The sequence below is a fragment of the Ranitomeya imitator genome, chromosome 2, assembly GCF_032444005.1.
Source record: "Ranitomeya imitator isolate aRanImi1 chromosome 2, aRanImi1.pri, whole genome shotgun sequence".
NCBI lineage: Eukaryota > Metazoa > Chordata > Amphibia > Anura > Dendrobatidae > Ranitomeya > Ranitomeya imitator.
In genome coordinates, this window is record NC_091283.1 from 359,100,261 (window position 1) to 359,122,101 (window position 21,841).

The 21,841-nt window shown below is 43.3% G+C and overlaps 1 protein-coding gene across 1 annotated transcript in view; it reads left to right on the plus strand.

Annotated features, from left to right (window-relative positions):
* Positions 1 to 1,485: 1,485 nt before the first annotated feature.
* Positions 1,486 to 21,841, plus strand: part of LOC138663810 (zinc finger protein 420-like) — a 52,225-nt gene continuing 31,869 nt past the window's right edge. Inside the window, exons 1-6 of the mRNA XM_069750151.1 lie at positions 1,486 to 1,527; positions 5,200 to 5,414; positions 5,544 to 5,723; positions 5,807 to 5,930; positions 6,014 to 6,111; positions 6,242 to 6,332. Of these exons, the coding sequence (XP_069606252.1) occupies positions 5,337 to 5,414; positions 5,544 to 5,723; positions 5,807 to 5,930; positions 6,014 to 6,111; positions 6,242 to 6,332 (571 nt within the window). The 5' untranslated portion in view covers positions 1,486 to 1,527; positions 5,200 to 5,336. The remainder of the gene's footprint in view (positions 1,528 to 5,199; positions 5,415 to 5,543; positions 5,724 to 5,806; positions 5,931 to 6,013; positions 6,112 to 6,241; positions 6,333 to 21,841) is intronic.

Sequence of the window (21,841 nt, forward strand, 5' to 3'; positions counted from 1 at the left end):
ACACACGGCTCTGCTCCATACACCTCGTACACACACGGCTCTGCTCCATACACCTCGTACACACACGGCTCTGCTCCATATACCTCGTACACACACGGCTCTGCTCCGTACACCTCGTACACACACGGCTCCGCTCCGTACACCTCGTACACACACGGCTCCGCTCCGTACACCTCGTACACACACGGCTCTGCTCCGTACACCTCGTACACACACGGCTCTGCTCTGTACACCTCGTACACACACGGCTCCGCTCTGTACACCTCGTACACACACGGCTCCGCTCTGTACACCTCGTACACACACGGCTCTGCTCTGTACACCTCGTACACACACGGCTCTGCTCCGTACACCTCGTACACACGGCTCCGCTCTGTACACCTCGTACACACACGGCTCTGCTCTGTACACCTCGTACACACACGGCTCCGCTCCGTACACCTCGTACACACGGCTCCGCTCTGTACACCTCGTACACACACGGCTCTGCTCCATACACCTCGTACACACACGGCTCTGCTCCGTACACCTCGTACACACGGCTCTGCTCCGTACACCTCGTACACACACGGCTCTGCTCCGTACACCTCGTACACACGGCTCCGCTCCGTACACCTCGTACACACACGGCTCCGCTCCGTACACCTCGTACACACACGGCTCTGCTCCGTACACACGGCTCCGCTCCGTACACCTCGTACACACACGGCTCTGCTCCATACACCTCGTACACACACGGCTCTGCTCCATACACCTCGTACACACACGGCTCTGCTCCGTATACCTCGTACACACACGGCTCCGCTCCGTACACCTCGTACACACGGCTCCGCTCTGTACACCTCGTACACACACGGCTCTGCTCCGTACACCTCGTACACACACGGCTCCGCTCCGTACACCTCGTACACACACGGCTCTGCTCCATACACCTCGTACACACACGGCTCTGCTCTGTACACCTCGTACACACGGCTCCGCTCTGTACACCTCGTACACACACGGCTCTGCTCCATACACCTCGTACACACACGGCTCTGCTCCGTACACCTCGTACACACGGCTCCGCTCCGTACACCTCGTACACACACGGCTCCGCTCCGTACACCTCGTACACACACGGCTCCGCTCTGTACACCTCGTACACACACGGCTCTGCTCCGTACACCTCGTACACACACGGCTCCGCTCCGTACACCTCGTACACACACGGCTCTGCTCCGTACACCTCGTACACACATGGCTCTGCTCCGTACACACGGCTCCTCTCCGTACACCTCGTACACACGCAGCTCCGCTCCGTACACCTCGTACACACGGCTCTGCTACATCCACCCTGTAAACCCCTCCTGACCCCACACATAAACTTCTCCTCATCCAGCACCATGACAACCAGCACAGCAGAGTCCTGCATACACTGAGGCCCCTGATCATGTGACCCCCTGACTCCTCCCCTCCTGTGACCTCATCACAGGTCCTGTGCGCACAGAGCAGCCATATATGTGGTGTGCGGCTCTGCAGGTGGAGGTAGGTGCTGGAGATTCCCCATTACTGGGCACAGGGGGCAGTAACCCCTTCATTGCTGACACCACTGTGCCCTCTGCCTCCCTTATCTCTAGTGCTGGGACCTTTCTCCCATTTCTCTGTATGGCCTCTTTCACATTTTCGTCATTTGACCAACGTCGCAATGCGTCGTTTTGGAGAAAAAACGCATCCTGCAAAGTTGCCCGCAGGATGCGTTTTTTCTCCATTGACTTGCATTAGCAATGCATTGCGACGTATGGCCACACGTCGCATCCGTCGTGTAACGGATGTGTCGTTACTTTGTGGCCCGTCGTGATGAAAAAACGTTCAATGTAATGTTTTTTCATCCGTCAAAACCGCCATTTCCGACCGCGCATGCGCGGCCGGAACTCCGCTCCCCCCTCCTCGGAACTCATAATGGGCAGCAGATGCGTCTGAAAACTGCATCCGCTGCCCACATTGTGCACTATTTGTATAACGTCCGTCGGACCGACTGTTTGCGACGGCCCCGTACCGACTGAAATGTAAAAGAGGCCTATTTTGTCGCCATTTTCGGCTCCATATAATGTAACTGATCTGCTTCTCTTCATATATTTGGTGAGCAGGGGACAGACGGCCGCTCCTCTATTATCTCAGTATTAAATGTACAATTAATAATAATAATCTTTATTTTTATATAGCGCTAACATATTCCGCAGCGCTTTACAGTTTGCACACATTATCATCGCTCTCCCCGATGGGGCTCACAATCTAAATTCCCTATCAGTATGTCTTTGGAATGTGGGAGGAAACCGGAGTACCTGGAGGAAACCCACGCAAACACGGAGAGAACATACAAACTCTTTGCAGATGTTGTCCAAGGTGGGATTAGAACCCAGGACTCCAGCGCTGCAAGGCTGCTGTGCTAACCACTGCGCCACCGTGCTGCCCAATTACTTTTGTAACAATTATTATTATTGTTTAGCGGCCTTCAGCTCGATCTGGAGCCTTGATGACTTGTTGGATGAACGATATGTAGGAAGAGGAGAGGGGGATATTGAGCTCACCGCACCTTGCAGTCCATTGCTGGACGTTGAAATCTGTGTGGAAAGTGCCGTTCCGTTGGTGAAGTTCAGCCAAGTAATGAAAGTGTGCGGAGGAAAGAAATCTGCACATCAATCCAACAATAGACAATATATCAAAAGTTTAGTGTGAAATCTTTAAAAACATGGATTCCAAAGATATAAAAAAGACCTGGATGACCTGTGATTGTCATACCGCTCAATCAGGGCCAGGGCGTGCGGGGTTTCCTCTACCCTGTTCAGAGTGATTACTTGCCTATTTAGCTGGCTCTCTGCCTCCAATTACAACCAGTTGTACTTTATGCTCTGTGGAGTTTGCTTGCCCTGTGTTCCTTTGCTTAGTCTTAGTTATATTGTTACTAGTGATGAGCGAATATACTCGTTACTCGAGATTTGTCGAGCACGCTCGGGGGTCCTCCGAGTATTTATTAGTGCTCGGAGATTTAGTTTTTCTTGCCGCAGCTGAATGATTTACATGTGTTAGCCAGCATAAGTACATGTGGGGGTTGCCTGGTTGCTAGGGAAAATACTCAGAGGACCCCCGAGCGTTCTCAACAAATCTCGAATAACGAGTATATTCGCTCATCACTAAGGCTAGGGTCACATTGCGTTAGCAGCAGCCCGTTCTGCACATACGCTAACGGGCTGCTGCTAACGCAAGTGCCGGCGCTACATCACGCTAGCGCAGATGGAGCTTCTGCTAGCTCCATCTGCGCTAGCAGGGACAGACCCGAAAATGCTGCAGCCCGCGTCTCGGGTCCGTCACTCAATGACGGTGCATCACTAGCACACGCCCATTGTGGGCGTGCGCTAGGCGATGCGTCCGGCATTGCATTCAATGGCGGCGTTAACGGAGTACGTTACACCGCGTTATGCCGCGGTGTAACGTACTCCGTTTAACGTTGCCCCTGAACGCAATGTGAACCAAGCCTAATTGTTACCCTACCTGGGACCTTGCTTCTGACCATATGTTTGTCTAGCCCCTCTGTCTTCATTCTCTATCTTCCTGAAATCCTGACCGTGACCTGACTACGCCTTTGTCTTGCCCCTTTGTTTATGACGAGCTTTATTAGTATCTAATCCCGAACCTCTTAACCATCTAGCCTCCACGGCTTGCCTGTGAGCAGTGACTAGCTGCATGCATATGTAATATATTTATTATAGCTTTCCACGTACAGTAGTGCAGTCTAATGTCCAGCTATTGAAATGAGAAATGCAGAAAAAAAACCGAGTAAACCATTGCACTACTTAACCCATCGCGCTGCACTAAAAAAATGTAGATGGACGCGTTAGGTCCAGCTTTCAAAGCGACAATGGCTAGAGTAACGATGGCTACATCTGGGCAACCAACTTTAAGCTTTCCATTACTATTTTATGAATGTAGATTATAAAATATAGAGAGCACGGCTAAATTATTCTGTAGCATTGATGTAACCTTCAGTAAGGTATTATACATAGAATTTGTTGCAGGCTTGCTTGTTTAGATGATGGTTTATAGTCCGGCTGCAACCTGAACTAACAGAAGTAGGCTCATCATCATTGCTGTCAGTCTTTTTATATGAGATGAAATTAGGCTCATCATTTTCAAAATTGTATCCACTGCTGTCTTCTTGGTCTCTCCTAAATAGAAAAGAATTCTGTAATGCCTCTATCATCGAATTAAATCAAATTACTCAATTTCTTTACACCGGCCCACTTTCAACGACTGACTTCTCATCTTCGGCAGGAGACGATTGTGTGCTGTTATCACTCATTCTTCGTCTCTTCCTGTGTTATCATGCACCGACGCACGCTGCTCTACTTTACACAACCTAATGAGGTGGTATCTCTCGTCTTCATAGCTCCTCCCCTCGGCTACTCCTGTCTGGTGCTACTAATGAGATTGCCTCTGGCTCCCTGCACATACTTCCAGCCTGTGAAGAACAGTGTCTGCTCACTCAGGGAATATTATAAGGAATATTCGTTCTACGAATTTCCAACAGAAATATCACATTACTTGGGAAAAAATATCACTTTTATGACATCAATCTCAAAGTACCAGAACATTTGTAGAGTCTGTAAGGGAAACCACCGACTCCGTCTCTGACTCCTCAATTTCCCTGACTTCCAGCTCCGACTCCATAACTTCGACTCCGACTTCATAGCACTGCCTCACAAGTGAGCATGTACATAAAGTGCAGCACAGATTCATGTCAACTAAAATCCGAGATCCTTAGATCAGGAATAGAACATACATTTATAGGACATTTTATAGGATATTTTAGCTTATTGAACTACTGAACCCAATTTATTATATATTTTTGGAGTCGGTCCATTTGATTCTGACTCCCACAAAATGGACACCAACTTCACGATTCTGACTTCATCTCAGACTCAACAGTGCTGCCATGGTAGTTAGCAGGAATCCGCACCCTGTAATCACCTAGATGAGACGGTCGCTATTGAACACAGTATTGTAGGACTTAAACAACCCGTGCAATTAGTATTATGTAATAGAATGTGACAGTGAGAAAACTAACTCTGCATCGTGATGTACAGTAACAGTAAAGTGATTTTCCAACCAATCGTAAATACAACATTTTCACTATATCTCTTTTTATTTTTTCCTTATTAGTTCCAGTAATTGTATTATTGCACAGGATTCTTTATGCTGCTACATCGGCTCATCTTCTCATTCAGATTCCTACAATATTGGATCCTCTCAGTGGAGATCTTCTACATAAAATAATTTTTCTGATTTACCAATCAAGGATGGATAGGGACAGGGACAAGATGGCGGAGAAGATATTACACCTCACCCTAGAGATCCTCTTCCGGCTTACTGGAGAGGTGAGAGATTCTGATGACGTCACATTACATCATTCTTCTCTATGGGAATAACAGATGGACAGAACTGGAGAGGTGAGGACTCTGGAAATGTCTGTAGTGAGATTTATTGATGTGTCTCTCCATTACCAGGATTACACAGTAGTGAAGAAGACCTATAGTGAGAGCTGTCAGGAACCTGTGTCTGAGGGATGGGGAAGACCCCTAAGCCCAATTATGGGGCCTCCACCTGACCCCCAGATCCATGAGGACATCAATAACCAGCAGTTCCTAAAACTCACTTACAAGATGATTGAGCTGTTGACTGGAGAGGTGACACTGCTGGGAATGCTGGGACATTCTACAGTAATGCTATGAAGGGATCGGGGTGATGACGGTATTATTGTATGTGTCAGGTTCCTATAAGGTGTCAGGATGTCACTGTCTATTTCTCCATGGAGGAGTGGGAGTATTTAGAAGGACACAAAGATCTGTACAAGGACGTCATGATGGAGGTTCCCCAGCCCCTCACATCACCAGGTAATAGACAGGACTAAATACACACGGCCTATAATTATCTGTATGTAAAGAATGAATTCAGTCCCTGTATGTGTTTCCTCCAGTTCTATCCAGTAAGAGGACAACACCAGAGAGATGTCCCCGACCTCTTCTTCCACAGGACTGTAAAAAAGAAAATCCAGCTGTTCCTCAGGATCATCAGGTAGATGGAGAGAAGGGTCATGAGATCTCCCCTATGATGTGTGGACGGCTGTAAAAGTCTTGTACTAAGTTGTTTATTTTATCCACCAGTTTTTTTTCTCTATCAGTGACTTTTACAATTTTTGTTTCAGGATGAAGAAATTGCAAATATTAATAATACAGATCCATATGTGAGGTGTGATAAACAGTGTAAAGAGGAGATTCCTACATACGACTACCCAGGTGAGTAGTAACCACTAAATGCAGAGAACTCGCAGATACTTTTCAGTCACTGGCTGTTATGATACTGGTGGAGCACGGCTGCAATCCAATGGCCGGAGAAGCATGAGTGGGGAACAGCAAGTGGTAGTGGAAGTTCTTGGAATTAGCACTAGGAATTGTAGGAGCAGGATAGTAAAGAAGTGTTGAAAGTCTGGGTAAGACATTTATCAGCAGCAGGAGACTGGAAATTAGACTAAAGGCTAGACACATTATTCAAGCAAAGAGTGTAAGCTCCATGTAGCTATAAGTAAGCCCACAAAGGAAGCAAGATGGTTTCCATAGGTCTAACATCGGCTTAGTTAGTAAAGGGAGATGATAGAACCACAATAGACGCCTCTATTTCTGAGGAGTGGAAAAGCAGCTCAATAATGAAAGTGAATAATAACAGCCACTAAGGGTCAATTTGCAGTAAGGGAACAGAATCCTGACATTGGCTGTGTCTCCTTTATCAGCGGTATAACCGGCCATATCCCAATCAAGTCATGACCATTCTGCCTCCAGACTACAACATTCTTACTCACCCAAAACTCTTCAAATTACTTTGGGCATTAAACCCCCTTCCATAGAGTTTACAATCTGGAGGATCCTCCTTCCTCCTAGAATCAGATGATCCTGACCCTTACCTGCCCAGATCTGTAAACTACAAAGCCAAATCACAGCGCACATGGAATGTGGCCAAAAGTTAGAAAATCTGTTGAAGGAAAATATTATTCGTATGGTGGACCTCTAACAGAAATCAAACAGTAGTGATGCTGTTACCTTCTTAGAAAACTGGCATCATATAGGATGAATCTTCCTTCCCTCCCCCTTGTGCTTCTGAGTGTGCTCACATGGTCCCTAAAAGACCAGGTACAGTCTTTCTGGCCAAACTTTACTTTTATGATCAACAATTAAATATACAGTTAGAACCAAGTGTAAATTTCTCTACAATAACAACAGAGTTTCCCTGTATACCAACTTTTCAGTTTCTATTAAAAATGTATAACTTCAAAGAGAATTGCAATAAACTACCCAAAAAACATTACACTTGTGTCATGACATAGTTCTAATCTGTGCCTGACTGCTGGCTCTGACATACATTTGCTCACATCTGCAGGAGATGTGTTGACATGGCTCGAGCCCTGGTTTCATGGCATCCTATTTTTAATTCGACTAATTTAGATTACTGCACCATCATTCCTGAAATGGGAAGCACTAATAGTTTCTCTATGTCATGGCTCGGTTTTGGGATTCGATCCAATGACCTTTTGCTGCCTGGTTGGTTTCCTTCTCTGCTGGGCTACAGTCCTTTTTGGCTCTGTCCAAATGCTGATGGTTTTTTTTTGCTTTTTTTTATTGGTTGGTTTCTCTCCAGATGTTTTCCATTTTCCCTTTTGGCTATGTCCTATCACATTTGGAATGGGCTATATATGTTCACCTTTCACTTACCTCACTTGCTGACTATACTTCTATGTAGACTCGTGTTTGGAGATCCAGCTCCACTGCTGGGTGTTTTCTTTGTCAGGTAAGCCCCAGTTATTTTTCCTGCTGCAAATCTGTGAGTCTTCCTCCCCAGCTCCTTTCCCTTCTTCTCTATGTTTGGAGGTCTGGAAGGTTTCATTTATTCCGTTTGTTTGTTTTTATGTTCTCCTAATTTATCCCTTCCTATCCCTTGTGAACGTGTTGATAGTTTCTTACCCTGGGTTGTCGTATCTCCCTGCTTGATTTCCTCTACGTTTGTTGGATTTGTGTGCGGCCTCCCCTTTTGTTCATCAGGAGGTACAGGAGACCCATCGATGGTCTTTTAGGGAGCCAGGTGGGAGGAGGTGTATTTAGTTATGTGACTAGGGCCTTTCTTAGCCTGCACAGGGACTACTTGGGTACAGATGCAGTTTCTATGGTAGTCGGTAGTTCTTTCCCTCTTTTGTTACGTGTGTGTGTGTGATCAAACACTCTACAAACACTCTTCCCCCTAAACATATGTTCTGGATGGTGATGTATCTTTTTTTGTCCTATGTTTTTTTTTTTCACAGGTTCATTCTTTATTTCATTGTGATAGGATTTCCCTACCCCACACTTATGATTCTGCAACTCCTTGATAGTCTTTAAAAAAAGGTCGTCCTTGCCTATACCAGATGCCCAACATCTAAATTTAAGACACCTCAGCTCTATTTTAGTATGTTCTCTTTAAATTTCTAATATTTCTTCAAGAGAAACTCACCTGACAAAAATATTACCACAAGGATAGTTTGGAGTACCAAGTCGCATACTCTTAATTACTCCAGAGATGGTTCTCTACTTACTATTTTTTTTTACTTATGAAGACTGTGGAGTTTGATCATGTCAGTAGATCTGTTATTGTCTATAGCAACTTTTTTTAATACTGTAGTTAGTTCCCAAAAATGCTCTGATTTAATCACTTCCAGCAGACAGTTTTATGTTCCTCCATTTTCATATCTGACGCGTCACTTTGTGGTGATAACTTTGGATGCTTCTTCTGATTGCAATGATTCTGAAATACTTTTTCCGTGACACATTGTACAATTATATTTACAGAACTATTTTTTACCCCTTTCACCCCAAGATCTATTTTCATCTTCCTGACCAGCCCAATATTTACAGTTCTGACCACTATCAGTTTACAAGGTCATAACTCTGGAACGATTAAATGGATCCCACTTATTCATGTTTGGAGAGCCCCTGATGTGCCTAAACAGTAGAAACCCGCTAACAAGTGACACCATTTTGGAAACTAGACCCCTTTGGGAACTTACCTAGATGTGTATTGAACACCTTGAACCCCCAGGTGTTTCAAAGAAGTTTATAATGTAGAACTGTGAAAATGAAAAAAATAATCAAATTTTTCCCTCAAAGATCTCTTTTAGCTCCAAATTTTGTATTTTCATAAGGGTAAAACAAGAAATTGCTCCATACAATTTGTTGTGCAATTTTTCCTGAGTGTGCAGATACCCAATATGTGGAGGAAAACAACTGTTTTAGTGCATGACAGGGCTTGAAAGGGAAGGAGCACCATTTGACTTTTTGAATGTAAAATTTCCTGGAATAATTAGAGGTTGCCATGTCGGTTATTGAGAGCCCCTGATGTGCCTAAACAGTGGAATCCACCAACAAGTGACAACGTTTTGGAAACTAGACCCCTTTGGGAACTTATCTAGATGTGTGGTGAACACCTTGAACCCCCAGGTGCTTCACAGAAGTTTATAACGTTAAGCTGTGAAAATTAAAAATTTTCCTGCCCATTTTTTAGCTCCAAATTTTGTATTTTCACAACTGTAATAGGAGAAAATGGACTCCAAAAAATTGTTTTGCAATTTCTCCTGAGTTCACCGAGACCCCATATGTGGTCAAAAACTACTTTTGATGCTCAGTGCAAAGCTCAGAAGGGAAGTGCCATATTAGAGTGCAGATTTTGCTGCACTGGTTTAAGGGTACCATGTCACATTGGCAGAACCCCTGAGGTGCCAGAACAGCAGAAACCCCCCATAAGTGACCCCGTTTTACAAACTAAACCTCTCAATTAATTAATCAAGGGTTGAAGAGATTATTTTGACACCAAAGGTGTGTCACAGGATTTTATACCATTGGGCAGTGAAGAAAAAATAATTTACATGTTTACCACCAAAATTGTGTTACCCCCAAAATTTTACATTTTCTTACTGGGAGAACGGTTAAAATGTCACCAAAATTTGTCCCATAATTTCTGCTGAATGTAGAAATACCCCATATGTGGCTGTACAGTACTGTTTAGCCATACGGAAAGACTCGCAAAGGATTGAAAGCTATTTTCCTCCTGGATCGCAGATTTTCCTAGAATAGTTTGCAGACTCCATGTACAGAGTTCATAAGTACTAGAAAAGCAGACTCCCCCCCCCCCCCCCCCCCTCAAGTGACCACATTTTGAAATTTTTACCACTTTGGGAACTTATCTACAGATGTAGTGATGATTTTGACTCCAAGGTGTTTTCCATAAACAAGTAGCAGTGGATGTTGCTGAGTGGAAATTGGAAACTGTCGTTGTAGTGACCAGTACGTTGCAGTCACCAGTACATTATGCCCAGCCTGTGCTTCTGGAGGCATTCACCTGTAAGTTAGGTGGGCTGTGATCACTACAGAAATGCCGAACATGTGGGCGCTAAATGTGGTGTAGGCACATTGAGGCTCAGAAGGGAGGAGGGCATTTGGATTTGGGAGCGAAGAATTTACTGAATTTCTTTTGGCGAGCGAGGAGCCATTTTGCTTTTCCAGAGCCTTTGTGCTACCAGTAACGTGGAAGCCCCTATATTTCCGTTAACAGGTGACAGATCTGAGTGGGGGCTTGCTTTTTTGTGGATTGCGTTGGAAGTTTTTATTGGGAACATTGTCCGTAACATTTATCTGGCGCTCTACGCTGAGCAATTATATTGGGGTTTCCATCTAAATCTCTTGTGTGGCGTGACAGCAGATGAAACCCCAATGGATCCATTCACTATAATGAGACAACAGACTTACTCTGGAATCCATCTGGCCTCTGTTCAGCGGTGTGCCAACGACACATTTGTGCAACCCTTAAAAGACGGACACCGCCGGATCACAGGTCACACGGCGTCCACAATGCTTCCAGAGTCATGTGAGATCTTGTTTTTAGCGGGACGAGCTGATGTTTTTATTGGTACCATTTTTGGGCACATGACATATTTTGATCGCATTCTATTCCGATTTTTGTGAGACAGAATGAACAAAAACCAGCAATTCAGGTATTGCTTTATTTATTTTTTATACATGTGCAGCACGGTGGCGCAGTGGTTAGCACAGCAGCCTTGCAGCTCTGGAGTCCTGGGTTCAAGCCCCATTAAGGACAACATCTGCAAAGAGTTTGTATGTTCTCTCCGTGTTTGCGTGGGTTTCCTCCCACATTCCAAAGACATACTGACAGGGAATTTAGATTGTGAGCCCCAATGGGGACAGCAATGTTAATGTGTGTAAAGCACTGCGGAATATGTTAGCGCTATATAAAAATAAAGATTATTATATAAAAAAATAAAGATTATACAGATCCGCTTGTGGTAAAATTGGTAAGACAGCTTTATTCTTTGGGTAATAGTTTTTTTTTAATGTTTTAGCGCTTTTTCACAATAAAAGCTATTTTATAGAAAAAAATAATTATTTTTGCATTGCTTTATTCTGAGAGCTATAACTTTTTTTTTTCTGCTAATGGAGCTGTATGATGGCTTGTTTTTTTGCGGGATAAGATGACGTTTTCAGCTGTACCATTTTTAGTTGCATTTGTCTTTTTGATCGTGTTTTATTGCACTTTTTATTCGGCGGTATGACGATAAAGCATTGTTTTTTGCCTCGTTTTTAATTTTTTTTTACGGTGTTTACTGAAAGGGTTAACTAGATGGACAGTTTTATAGAGCTGGTTGTTACGGACGCGGCGATACAAAATATGTGTACTTTTTATTGTTTTTTTTTTTATTTATATAAATAAATGTATTTATTGGAAGAATTTTTTTTCTTTATTTGAGGATTTTGTAAAAAATATTTTAACACTTTTTAAAAAATTTTTTTTTACATTGTCCCATCCTTGGACATCACTGTATTACAACAGATCTGTGATCTAATGTTCTGCCATGCATCTGCACTGCAGAACATCGGAGCAGCGACTGACAGTCAGAGGGAGGAGGTGCCTCAGGTCCTGCCGTCTGCACGCACAGGGAAGCCACCTTCCCTGCAGGACTTGGAAGGACCCTGTGGCCATTGTGGGGCTGGGGGGTCTCCATGGAGAACATCAGGACAACGCGATTGCATCAAGTTGTCCTGATGGAAGCGCACAGGGAGTGGGCTCATCTATGCTGTCACTATTGACAGCGACATCAGATGGGTTAAATGCCCGCGATCGGTGCTTGGACTGATTGTGGGCGTTGCTGTGGGGTGTCCCGCAGAGCAGTACATGTACTGCACATGTCGGGAAGGGGTTAAAGTAAGAAACTACTTTTGAAAATACTTTGAGGGGCTAAGATTTTAGAATACTGCACTCTTCATAGTATCAAAAACCACATTGAGAAATTAACACAAAGTGGAATGCAAAATATTTTTTTTTTCACATAAATGTTGATTTAGCCCCAATTGTTTCATTTTCACAAAGGATAATAGGAAACAATTATACCTTACTAATTATTTTCCAATTTTTTAATATGGCAATACTCTATATACGGTTATACACTACTGTCCGGGCACCTGTCAGGGCACATGGCATTTAGCTTTTGGAATTCAGTTATTCCTGGAATAATTTTCAGGCCCAATATAACTGGGGCACTGTTTGTGTTTATCTGGCAACTCAAAAAATGGCTACCACAAACAGGCATGGTGCTAGCAACTTTATTTTACAGATCTCAAGGATTGTCCCACTTGTCACCTTTTAACCCCTGTAACCCCTATACATAGAACTGAACTAATACTGGTACCCGTAAGCTGGGGCCATGGTGTTAGCGGCTGTTCTGTGGTGCGAGATGGCAAGGAGAAAAGTCAGGTAGTTGGGTCAGGATTAGAAGGACAGACAAAAAACAAAATAAGCTGTGCAGTCGGAATCATGGAGTCGGCATCGACTTTGGTGGAGTCGGTATAAATTTAACTGACTCCTAAAATATATAATAAATTGGGTACAGTAGTTCAATGCAGGATGTGACGTACTTTTTTTTATAATAATTTGGGAAAGTTATGAGATGTCCTATAAATGTCTATTACGGATTTAGGCTTTTAGTTGGTATGAATCTGTGCTGCACTTTATGTATTTGCTCCGTTGTCGAGTTGGAGTCAGGGAAATTGAGGACTCTGAGTCGGAGGTATGTCTTATTGACTCCACAGCCTTGTTGCACACACTCATACTGCCAGACTGGATGATATTACAGGTCCCTGCGACGTCTATCTTTTGTCTCAAAGGACTGCTATTCTTGCCCTTACTCTCTTTTTTTCAAACCCACGAAGATGTTACATCTGTGAAGCTATAAAATATATCCATGGATCTGGAATCGCCAAACCTTCCTCAGTTTTGTCCCTTTTGAAGTGACGCCAATTTTATCCTTGCATTTCACTTGCATCATATCAATTCTCTGAACAATGACTGCACCTTCCGGAATATGGGAGGAGGGATCCAACATGGGGAATTGTGAAGAGAATACAACAATTGTGACATCAAAATCACTTTAATGAGATTCTCCCGACCTATTACAGACAGAGGCAATTTGCACCACGCGTTTTTTTAAAAAGAATCTCAATCTAGTAAAGGGTTAATGTTCAACGCTGTATAGTCTGTTATGGACCTGGTGGTTAGGAGCACCCGGAACGACCTGATAGTTAAACTGGCACAGGACAAGCTCTGGGAAGTGGGAGCTCTGCTGACCGCAACCCCTAATCCTATCACACACACTAAAAATAGCCGTGGATTGCTCCTAACGCTCCCTATGCAACTCATCACAGCCTAAGAGCTAACGAGCCCTAAAGATAGAAAATAAAGCCTACCTTGCCTCAGAGAAATTCCCCAAAGGAAAAGGCAGCCCCCCACATATATTGACTGTGAGTAAAGATGAAAGCCACAAACACAGAAATTAAATAGGTTTCAGCAAAGGGAGGCCCAACTTACTAAACAGACTGAGGATAGGAAAGGTAATTTTGCTGTCAGCACAAAATACTACAAAAGACCACGCAGAGTGAGCAAAAAGACCTCCGCACCGACTCACGGTGCGGAGGTGCCACTCTGCATCCCAGAGCTTCCAGCTAGCAAGGCAAAATCACGATAGCAGGCTGGACAAGAAAACAATAAACAAATGATAAACTAGCAGGGACTTAGCTTCTGCTGGAGTAGACAGGTCACCAGAAAGATCCAGGAGAGAACTGAACCAGTACAAAAACATTGACAGCTGGCATGGAGTAACGATCTAAGTGGAGTTAAATAGAGCAGCCAGCCAAAGGATTAACTACGTCACCTGTGGAAGGAACCTCAGAAGCAGCAGCACCACTCACAGCCACCAGAGGGAGTCCATGGACAGAACTCGCCGAAGTACCATTCATGACCACAGGAGGGAGTTCAATAACGGAATTCACAACAATAGTCTTTAATATTTGAACCGACTACCACACCTAGATATTTAACCTCTTAGTGACCACCAATATGTCTTTTTTACTGACCTGAGATATAAGAGGCTAGCATTCCCCAATGGGTGACAATCCAGCAGCTGTCGGCTGTCCACTATAGTTGACAACATGCTGCATCAGCCACGATCAGTGTTGATACCAACTATAGTAGTCAGAGGCGTAGCTAGGGTTTTGGTCCAGGGGGGGCGAAGCTTCTGAGTGGGCCCCTAACCAGGTAACCTTGATTACAACTCGGTGACGCGCCCTAATACTGGAGGAGAACCTCATCAGATGACCGCACTGTTACTGAAGATAATCTCTATATAAACATCAATATGGATATTACTGCCATATGGTCAGTGGTAGATACCAGTCCTACAGAACATAGATCACAGCACAGTTATAGATAATGTCTTACCGCTGACGTCCTTTCTGATGGAATTGTTCATTTTTCTCGTCTTTTCCATCTAGCCCAGACCGACATGACAACTTCTTCCAGCCAGGACTCGTCTGCAGAGAATACAACAAAGACACATTTCACTTCTCATATTCCAGCCCTATCAACATTTATTACCAACCTGCACAAACTCCTCATCCTGCTGATAAGCCCAATACTGAGCCGCTGTAGGTGTCCCTGTTACTGCACCTGATACCCCAATACTGAGCCGCTGCTGCAGTATGTGTCCCTATTACTGCACCTGCTGTGTGGTTCTCTGTGCCTTCTAAATTCTAAAGCACCCCTCTACAATATAGTAATGCCAGGTGCAAGTGCCCTAGAAAACAGTGCCCATATTTTGTCCCAAGAAAGTAATAATGCCCTGTGTGCCCCTTTGATGGCCACAGTAACTTGAGTTCCCCTATAACAATAAGTGCCCACTTTACATTTAATAAAGTCCCGAGTCTCCCCCTGTACAGCTCCCCTATACACAGTATGATGCTCTCTTATACACAGTATACTGACCCCTTAGTAGCCCCCAAACTTTTTGATGGCTCCAACAATGTATAATGACCCCCACACTGTAATCTCCATACTGTATGATGGCCCCTAAGATAGCCTCCATATACCGTAGCATAATGCACCAAATAGTCCACAATATAGTATAATGCACTCCCTATAGGCAGACTCTATAGCTTATGGCAGCTCCCATAGGCAGACACTGTAATAAGGCAGCCCCCCCATAGGCAGACCCTGTAATAGGGCAGCACCCCCATAGGCAGACCCTGTAATAAGGCAGCACCCCTATAGGCAGACCCTGTAATAAGGCAGCACCCCTATAGGCAGACCCTGTAATGAGGCAGCACCCCAATAGGCAGACCCTGTAATAAGGCAGCACCCCAATAGGCAGACCCTGTAATAAGGCAGCACCCCTATAGGCAGACCCTGTAATAAGGCAGCACCCCCATAGGCAGACCCTGTAATAAGGCAGCACCCCAATAGGCAGACCCTGTAATAAGGCAGCACCCCTATAGGCAGACCCTGTAATGAGGCAGCCCCCATAGTCAGACCCTGTAATAAGGCAGCCCCCATAGACCCTGTAATAAGGCAGCCCCCCCCATAGGCAGACCCTGTAATAAGGCAGCAGCACCCATAAAAGAAAAATACTCACCTCTCTTCATTCTGGTTCCTGCGCTGCTCCCGCTGATCTCCTGACAGCGGGCTCCGGGCAGTGACGTCATTGCGCCCGCTGTCAGTGTCGGCAACGTCAGACGCCGACACATACAGGGGGATGATGGGGGAAGGAGCGCAGCGCTCGTTCCCTCATCATTGCGGTCAGCTGTATCGGCTAAATGCCGGTACAGCTGACACCCTGCGATCACAGGCGGGGGGCCCAATGCTTGCACCGGGCCCCCCACCTGCTCAAGGGTTCCATAGCGGCAGAGCAGGGAGATCGATTCTCCCTGCTCTGGCGCAGAATGTAACTGTATCGGCGCGCTGCTCGCGCCGATACAGTTACAGTAGTGTAGCTCCGGGTGGGCCCCCTCAGAGCTCTGGGCCCGGGGCGCCCGCACCCTCTGCTCCCCCTGTAGCTACGCTACTGATTAGTAGTTTAACCCCTTAAATGCTGCTGTAAAAAATGACTACAGCATCTAGATAGTTAATCGGCACCCTGAGATCTTGATCATGTGGTACTGATGTTTGCCATGGCATTTCATGGCCAAATAGTGGCCTTAGAGTCTGACGGCTATAGCAGCCTGTTCAGAAGTTATCAACACTTAGGTGGTAAAAATAAACTTCATTCATGTTATGCCATTTTGCATTAATTACTGAAAAGCCCTTGAAGGGTTAGTAACATAGTAACATAGTTAGTAAGGCCGAAAAAAGACATTTGTCCATCCAGTTCAGCCTATATTCCATCATAATAAATCCCCAGATCTACGTCCTTCTACAGAACCTAATAATTGTATGATACAATATTGTTCTGCTCCAGGAAGACATCCAGGCCTCTCTTGAACCCCTCGACTGAGTTCGCCATCACCACCTCCTCAGGCAAGCAATTCCAGACTCTCACTGCCCTAACAGTAAAGAATCCTCTTCTATGTTGGTGGAAAAACCTTCTCTCCTCCAGACGCAAAGAATGCCCCCTTGTGCCCGTCACCTTCCTTGGTATAAACAGATCCTCAGCGAGATATTTGTATTGTCCCCTTATATACTTATACATGGTTATTAGATCGCCCCTCAGTCGTCTTTTTTCTAGACTAAATAATCCTAATTTCGCTAATCTATCTGGGTATTGTAGTTCTCCCATCCCCTTTATTAATTTTGTTGCCCTCCTTTGTACTCTCTCTAGTTCCATTGTATCCTTCCTGAGCACCGGTGCCCAAAACTGGACACAGTACTCCATGTGCGGTCTAACTAGGGATTTGTACAGAGGCAGTATAATGCTCTCATCATGTGTATCCAGACCTCTTTTAATGCACCCCATGATCCTGTTTGCCTTGGCAGCTGCTGCCTGGCACTGGCTGCTCCAGGTAAGTTTATCATTAACTAGGATCCCCAAGTCCTTCTCCCTGTCAGATTTACCCAGTGGTTTCCCATTCAGTGTGTAATGGTGATATTGATTCCTTCTTCCCATGTGTATAACCTTACATTTATCATTGTTAAACCTCATCTGCCACCTTTCAGCCCAAGTTTCCAACTTATCCAGATCCATCTGTAGCAGAATACTATCTTCTCTTGTATTAACTACTTTACATAGTTTTGTATCATCTGCAAATATCGATATTTTACTGTGTAAACCTTCTACCAGATCATTAATGAATATGTTGAAGAGAACAGGTCCCAATACCGACCCCTGCGGTACCCCACTGGTCACAGCGACCCAGTTAGAGACTATACCATTTATAACCACCCTCTGCTTTCTATCACTAAGCCAGTTACTAACCCATTTACACACATTTTCCCCCAGACCAAGCATTCTCATTTTGTGTACCAACCTCTTGTGCGGCACGGTATCAAACGCTTTGGAAAAATCGAGATATACCACGTCCAATGACTCACCGTGGTCCAGCCTATAGCTTACCTCTTCATAAAAACTGATTAGATTGGTTTGACAGGAGCAATTTCTCATAAACCCATGCTGATATGGAGTTAAACAGTTATTCTCATTGAGATAATCCAGAATAACATCCCTCAGAAACCCTTCAAATATTTTACCAACAATAGAGGTTAGACTTACTGGCCTATAATTTCCAGGTTCACTTTTAGAGCCCTTTTTCAATATTGGCACCACATTTGCTATGCGCCAGTCCTGCGGAACAGACCCTGTCGCTATAGAGTCCCTAAAAATAAGAAATAATGGTTTATCTATTACATTACTTAGTTCTCTTAGTACTCGTGGGTGTATGCCATCCGGACCCGGAGATTTATCTATTTTAATTTTATTTAGCCGGTTTCGCACCTCTTCTTGGGTTAGATTGGTGACCCTTAATATAGGGTTTTCATTGTTTCTTGGGATTTCACCTAGCATTTCATTTTCCACCGTGAATACCGTGGAGAAGAAGGTGTTTAATATGTTAGCTTTTTCCTCGTCATCTACAACCATTCTTTCCTCACTATTTTTTAAGGGGCCTACATTTTCAGTTTTTATTCTTTTACTATTGATATAGTTGAAGAACAGTTTGGGATTAGTTTTACTCTCCTTAGCAATGTGCTTCTCTGTTTCCTTTTTGGCAGCTTTAATTAGTGTTGTAGATAAAGTATTTTTCTCCCTATAGTTTTTTAGAGCTTCAATGGTGCCATCCTGCTTTAGTAGTGCAAATGCTTTCTTTTTACTGTTAATTGCCTGTCTTACTTCTTTGTTTAGCCACATTGGGTTTTTCCTATTTCTAGTCCTTTTATTCCCACAAGGTATAAACCGCTTACAGTGCCTATTTAGGATGTTCTTAAACATTTCCCATTTATTATCTGTATTCTTATTTCTGAGGATATTGTCCCAGTCTACCAGATTAAGGGCATCTCTAAGCTGGTCAAACTTTGCCTTCCTAAAGTTCAGTGTTTTTGTGACTCCCTGACAAGTCCCCCTAGTGAAAGACAGGTGAAACTACCTGAACTACCTGAAAGCAATTTTGAATACGCTGATATACGCTGTATTTAAAATGGTGTAATTTTTGGGGGGTTTCCAATAAATAGGACCCACAAAGTCACTTCAAACTTGGATAGGTTCCTAAAAAAAAAATACGTTTTGTAAATTCCTTGAAAACATGAAAAATTACTGCTACATTGTTAAACCTTCTAAAATGATAACAAAATAAAAGAACATTTCACAAATGGTGCTGATGTAAAGGAAACAGGAGGAAAATGTTATTTATTAATGTTTTTTTCTGGTGTGACTATTTTTGGATAAAAGGAATAATCATTCAAAGTTTGATAATTGCAAATTTTTGTTATATATTATAAACAAATCTCAGAAAATATCAACTTAAATTTCCGACTATCATAAAATGCAATATGTCAAGAAAAACCAGCCGCCAAATCAATGGGACATGTTGAAGCGTTCCAGAGTTATTACCACATAAATTAATACTGGTCAAATTTCAGAAATTTGGCTCCGTCACTAAGGGATAAAACTGTTCCACCACTTGTATCTGAACTTATGCAATTGCTTCCATATGTGGGAGAGGATCCAGTGGTAATATAGATGACTTATGCCAATTGATTTCTAGCCTTCATCTATGACCAAACGCCTTTTATATCAGTGAATATTTGTCCAAAAGATTACTCTACAGCTCTGGCAAAAATTAAGAGACCACCACATCAAAACCCTGTCATGGGCAGCCCAATCTCCAGACCTGAACCCCATTGAAAACCTCTGGAATGTAATCAAAAGGATGATGGATAGTCACAAGCCATCAAACAGAGAAGAACTGCTTACATTTTTGTGCCAGAAGCAGTGTGAAAGACTGTTGGAAAGCATGCCAAGACGCATGAAAGCTGGGATTAAAAATCATGGTTATTCCACAAAATATTGATTTCTGAACTCTTCCTGAGTTAAAACATTAGTATTGTTACTTCTAACTGATTATCAACTTGTTTTCTTTGCATTATTTGAGGTCTGAAAGCACTGTTCTAATTTGGACCATTTCTCCTTTTCAGAAAAAAGAAAGCAACAAAATTTATTGCTTGAAATTCGGAGACATGTTGTCAAAAGTTTATAGAATAAAAGAACAATTTACATTTTACTCAAAAATATAACTATAAAGAAAAAAATCAGACAAACTGAACATTTTGCAGTGGTCTCTTAATTTTTGCCAGAGCTGTATATCGCCCACGTAAAATAGCATGTCATCGGCATACAGACTCAACTTTTCTATTATATTATTACACTTAAAACCAATGAAGTCCTTTGAATCTGTCAGTTTACATGCCAGCGACGCACTAGCTAATGCAAACCGGAAAGGAGCTGGAACCCATCTTGTACCCCTCCCCAACTGAAATGGCCTTGACAATCGACCATGTACTCTCAATCTTGCAGACGGTGACCCATTGAGAATTTTGACCCAATTTATGAACCTATGACCAAATCCAATTTTGCCTAATACTTTCCATAAATCATTCCACTCAACACTGTCAAAAGCTTTCGCAGCGTTGAGGGATATTATTGCTCTGTTTCCAGACTCGTTATTACTCATTTGTATTGTAAGACATAACCATCTAATGTTGATAGATTTGCCGTAGATTTGTTAGGCATAAATCATGTTTGCTCTTCATAGATCACTTCCGTTATCATTTTATTTAACCTATTGGCAAGAACTTTGACTAATATTTTTATATTTAAAGGGAGTAGGGATATTGGATGATACAATTCTGGGTACTCTGTTTTTTTTCCGTTTCAAGATTAGGACAATAATTGCTTTAATTAGATGTGGGCAATATTCCTACTGATTCGGCCTCCTCAAAAACTCCCAATAATTTTGGTAACAATATCTCCCCATATTCTTTATGGAATTCTCTTAGACCCCTGGCCTTCTTAATGTTGGAGTTTACTCTCTGCCTCCTCCATCCCTTCTACTGTTAATGGCCTGTCCTGTGAATTCTGTCACACTAGGGTGCGACCCGTCTTAATTGTCTGTGGTCAAATTGGATGGGAAGTATTACGGCCGGAGGAAAGAATCACAGGACACAGTGGATCGTGTCTCAAATGGTTCTAGCCTGGTTTAATGGTTTGCAGATTGCCTCCTTTTATAGGAGTAAAGCACATTACATCATTGGGTTGTTCCAACTTAACACTTATCAGAAAACTCTTTTGATCTTTACATGTTATATTATTATCTTTATTACTTATATAATCATTATTCTAATGATTATTACTTTTAATCTATTCCTGTACCATTATCGCCCTGATGGCGCCTTTGGGTCAAGCTGACATCTGTCTAGGCACGCATTCTACTTATCTTTGGTTTATTGGCGATCGATTCACCTTCGTGCAGATACTTTACTCTAGATAAGGGTAGGGGATTTACACAGCCTTTCTTAAAGTCCATCTGGATACTGGGTGTATCCTGGTACATCCTGGTACAGAGTGATCAACAGAATTTAGTCTTGTGACAGTGAATCAGAAAACCTTAAAGCTACATGAGTCTAATATAATATATATTCAGCAAAGCGTCCATATAAGTTTGATTTCAGTATATCTTCATATGCCATATAGTCTCTCCATAACAGTCCCCCCTTTGGAGATATGCAGAATCAAAAACCCTAATCTCGTCGAACCTATCGATCTGCTCCATTGCCTAAATGTGACTAACTAATTTTCACCGTATAAACGAGACGATCCATCTCTAGTAGATGGACCCCCTCCTAACGGACTTTGCGCAGAAGGAGTCAGATCCTAGTCTCTCCCTCATCGGCGTGCTTCAGGCAG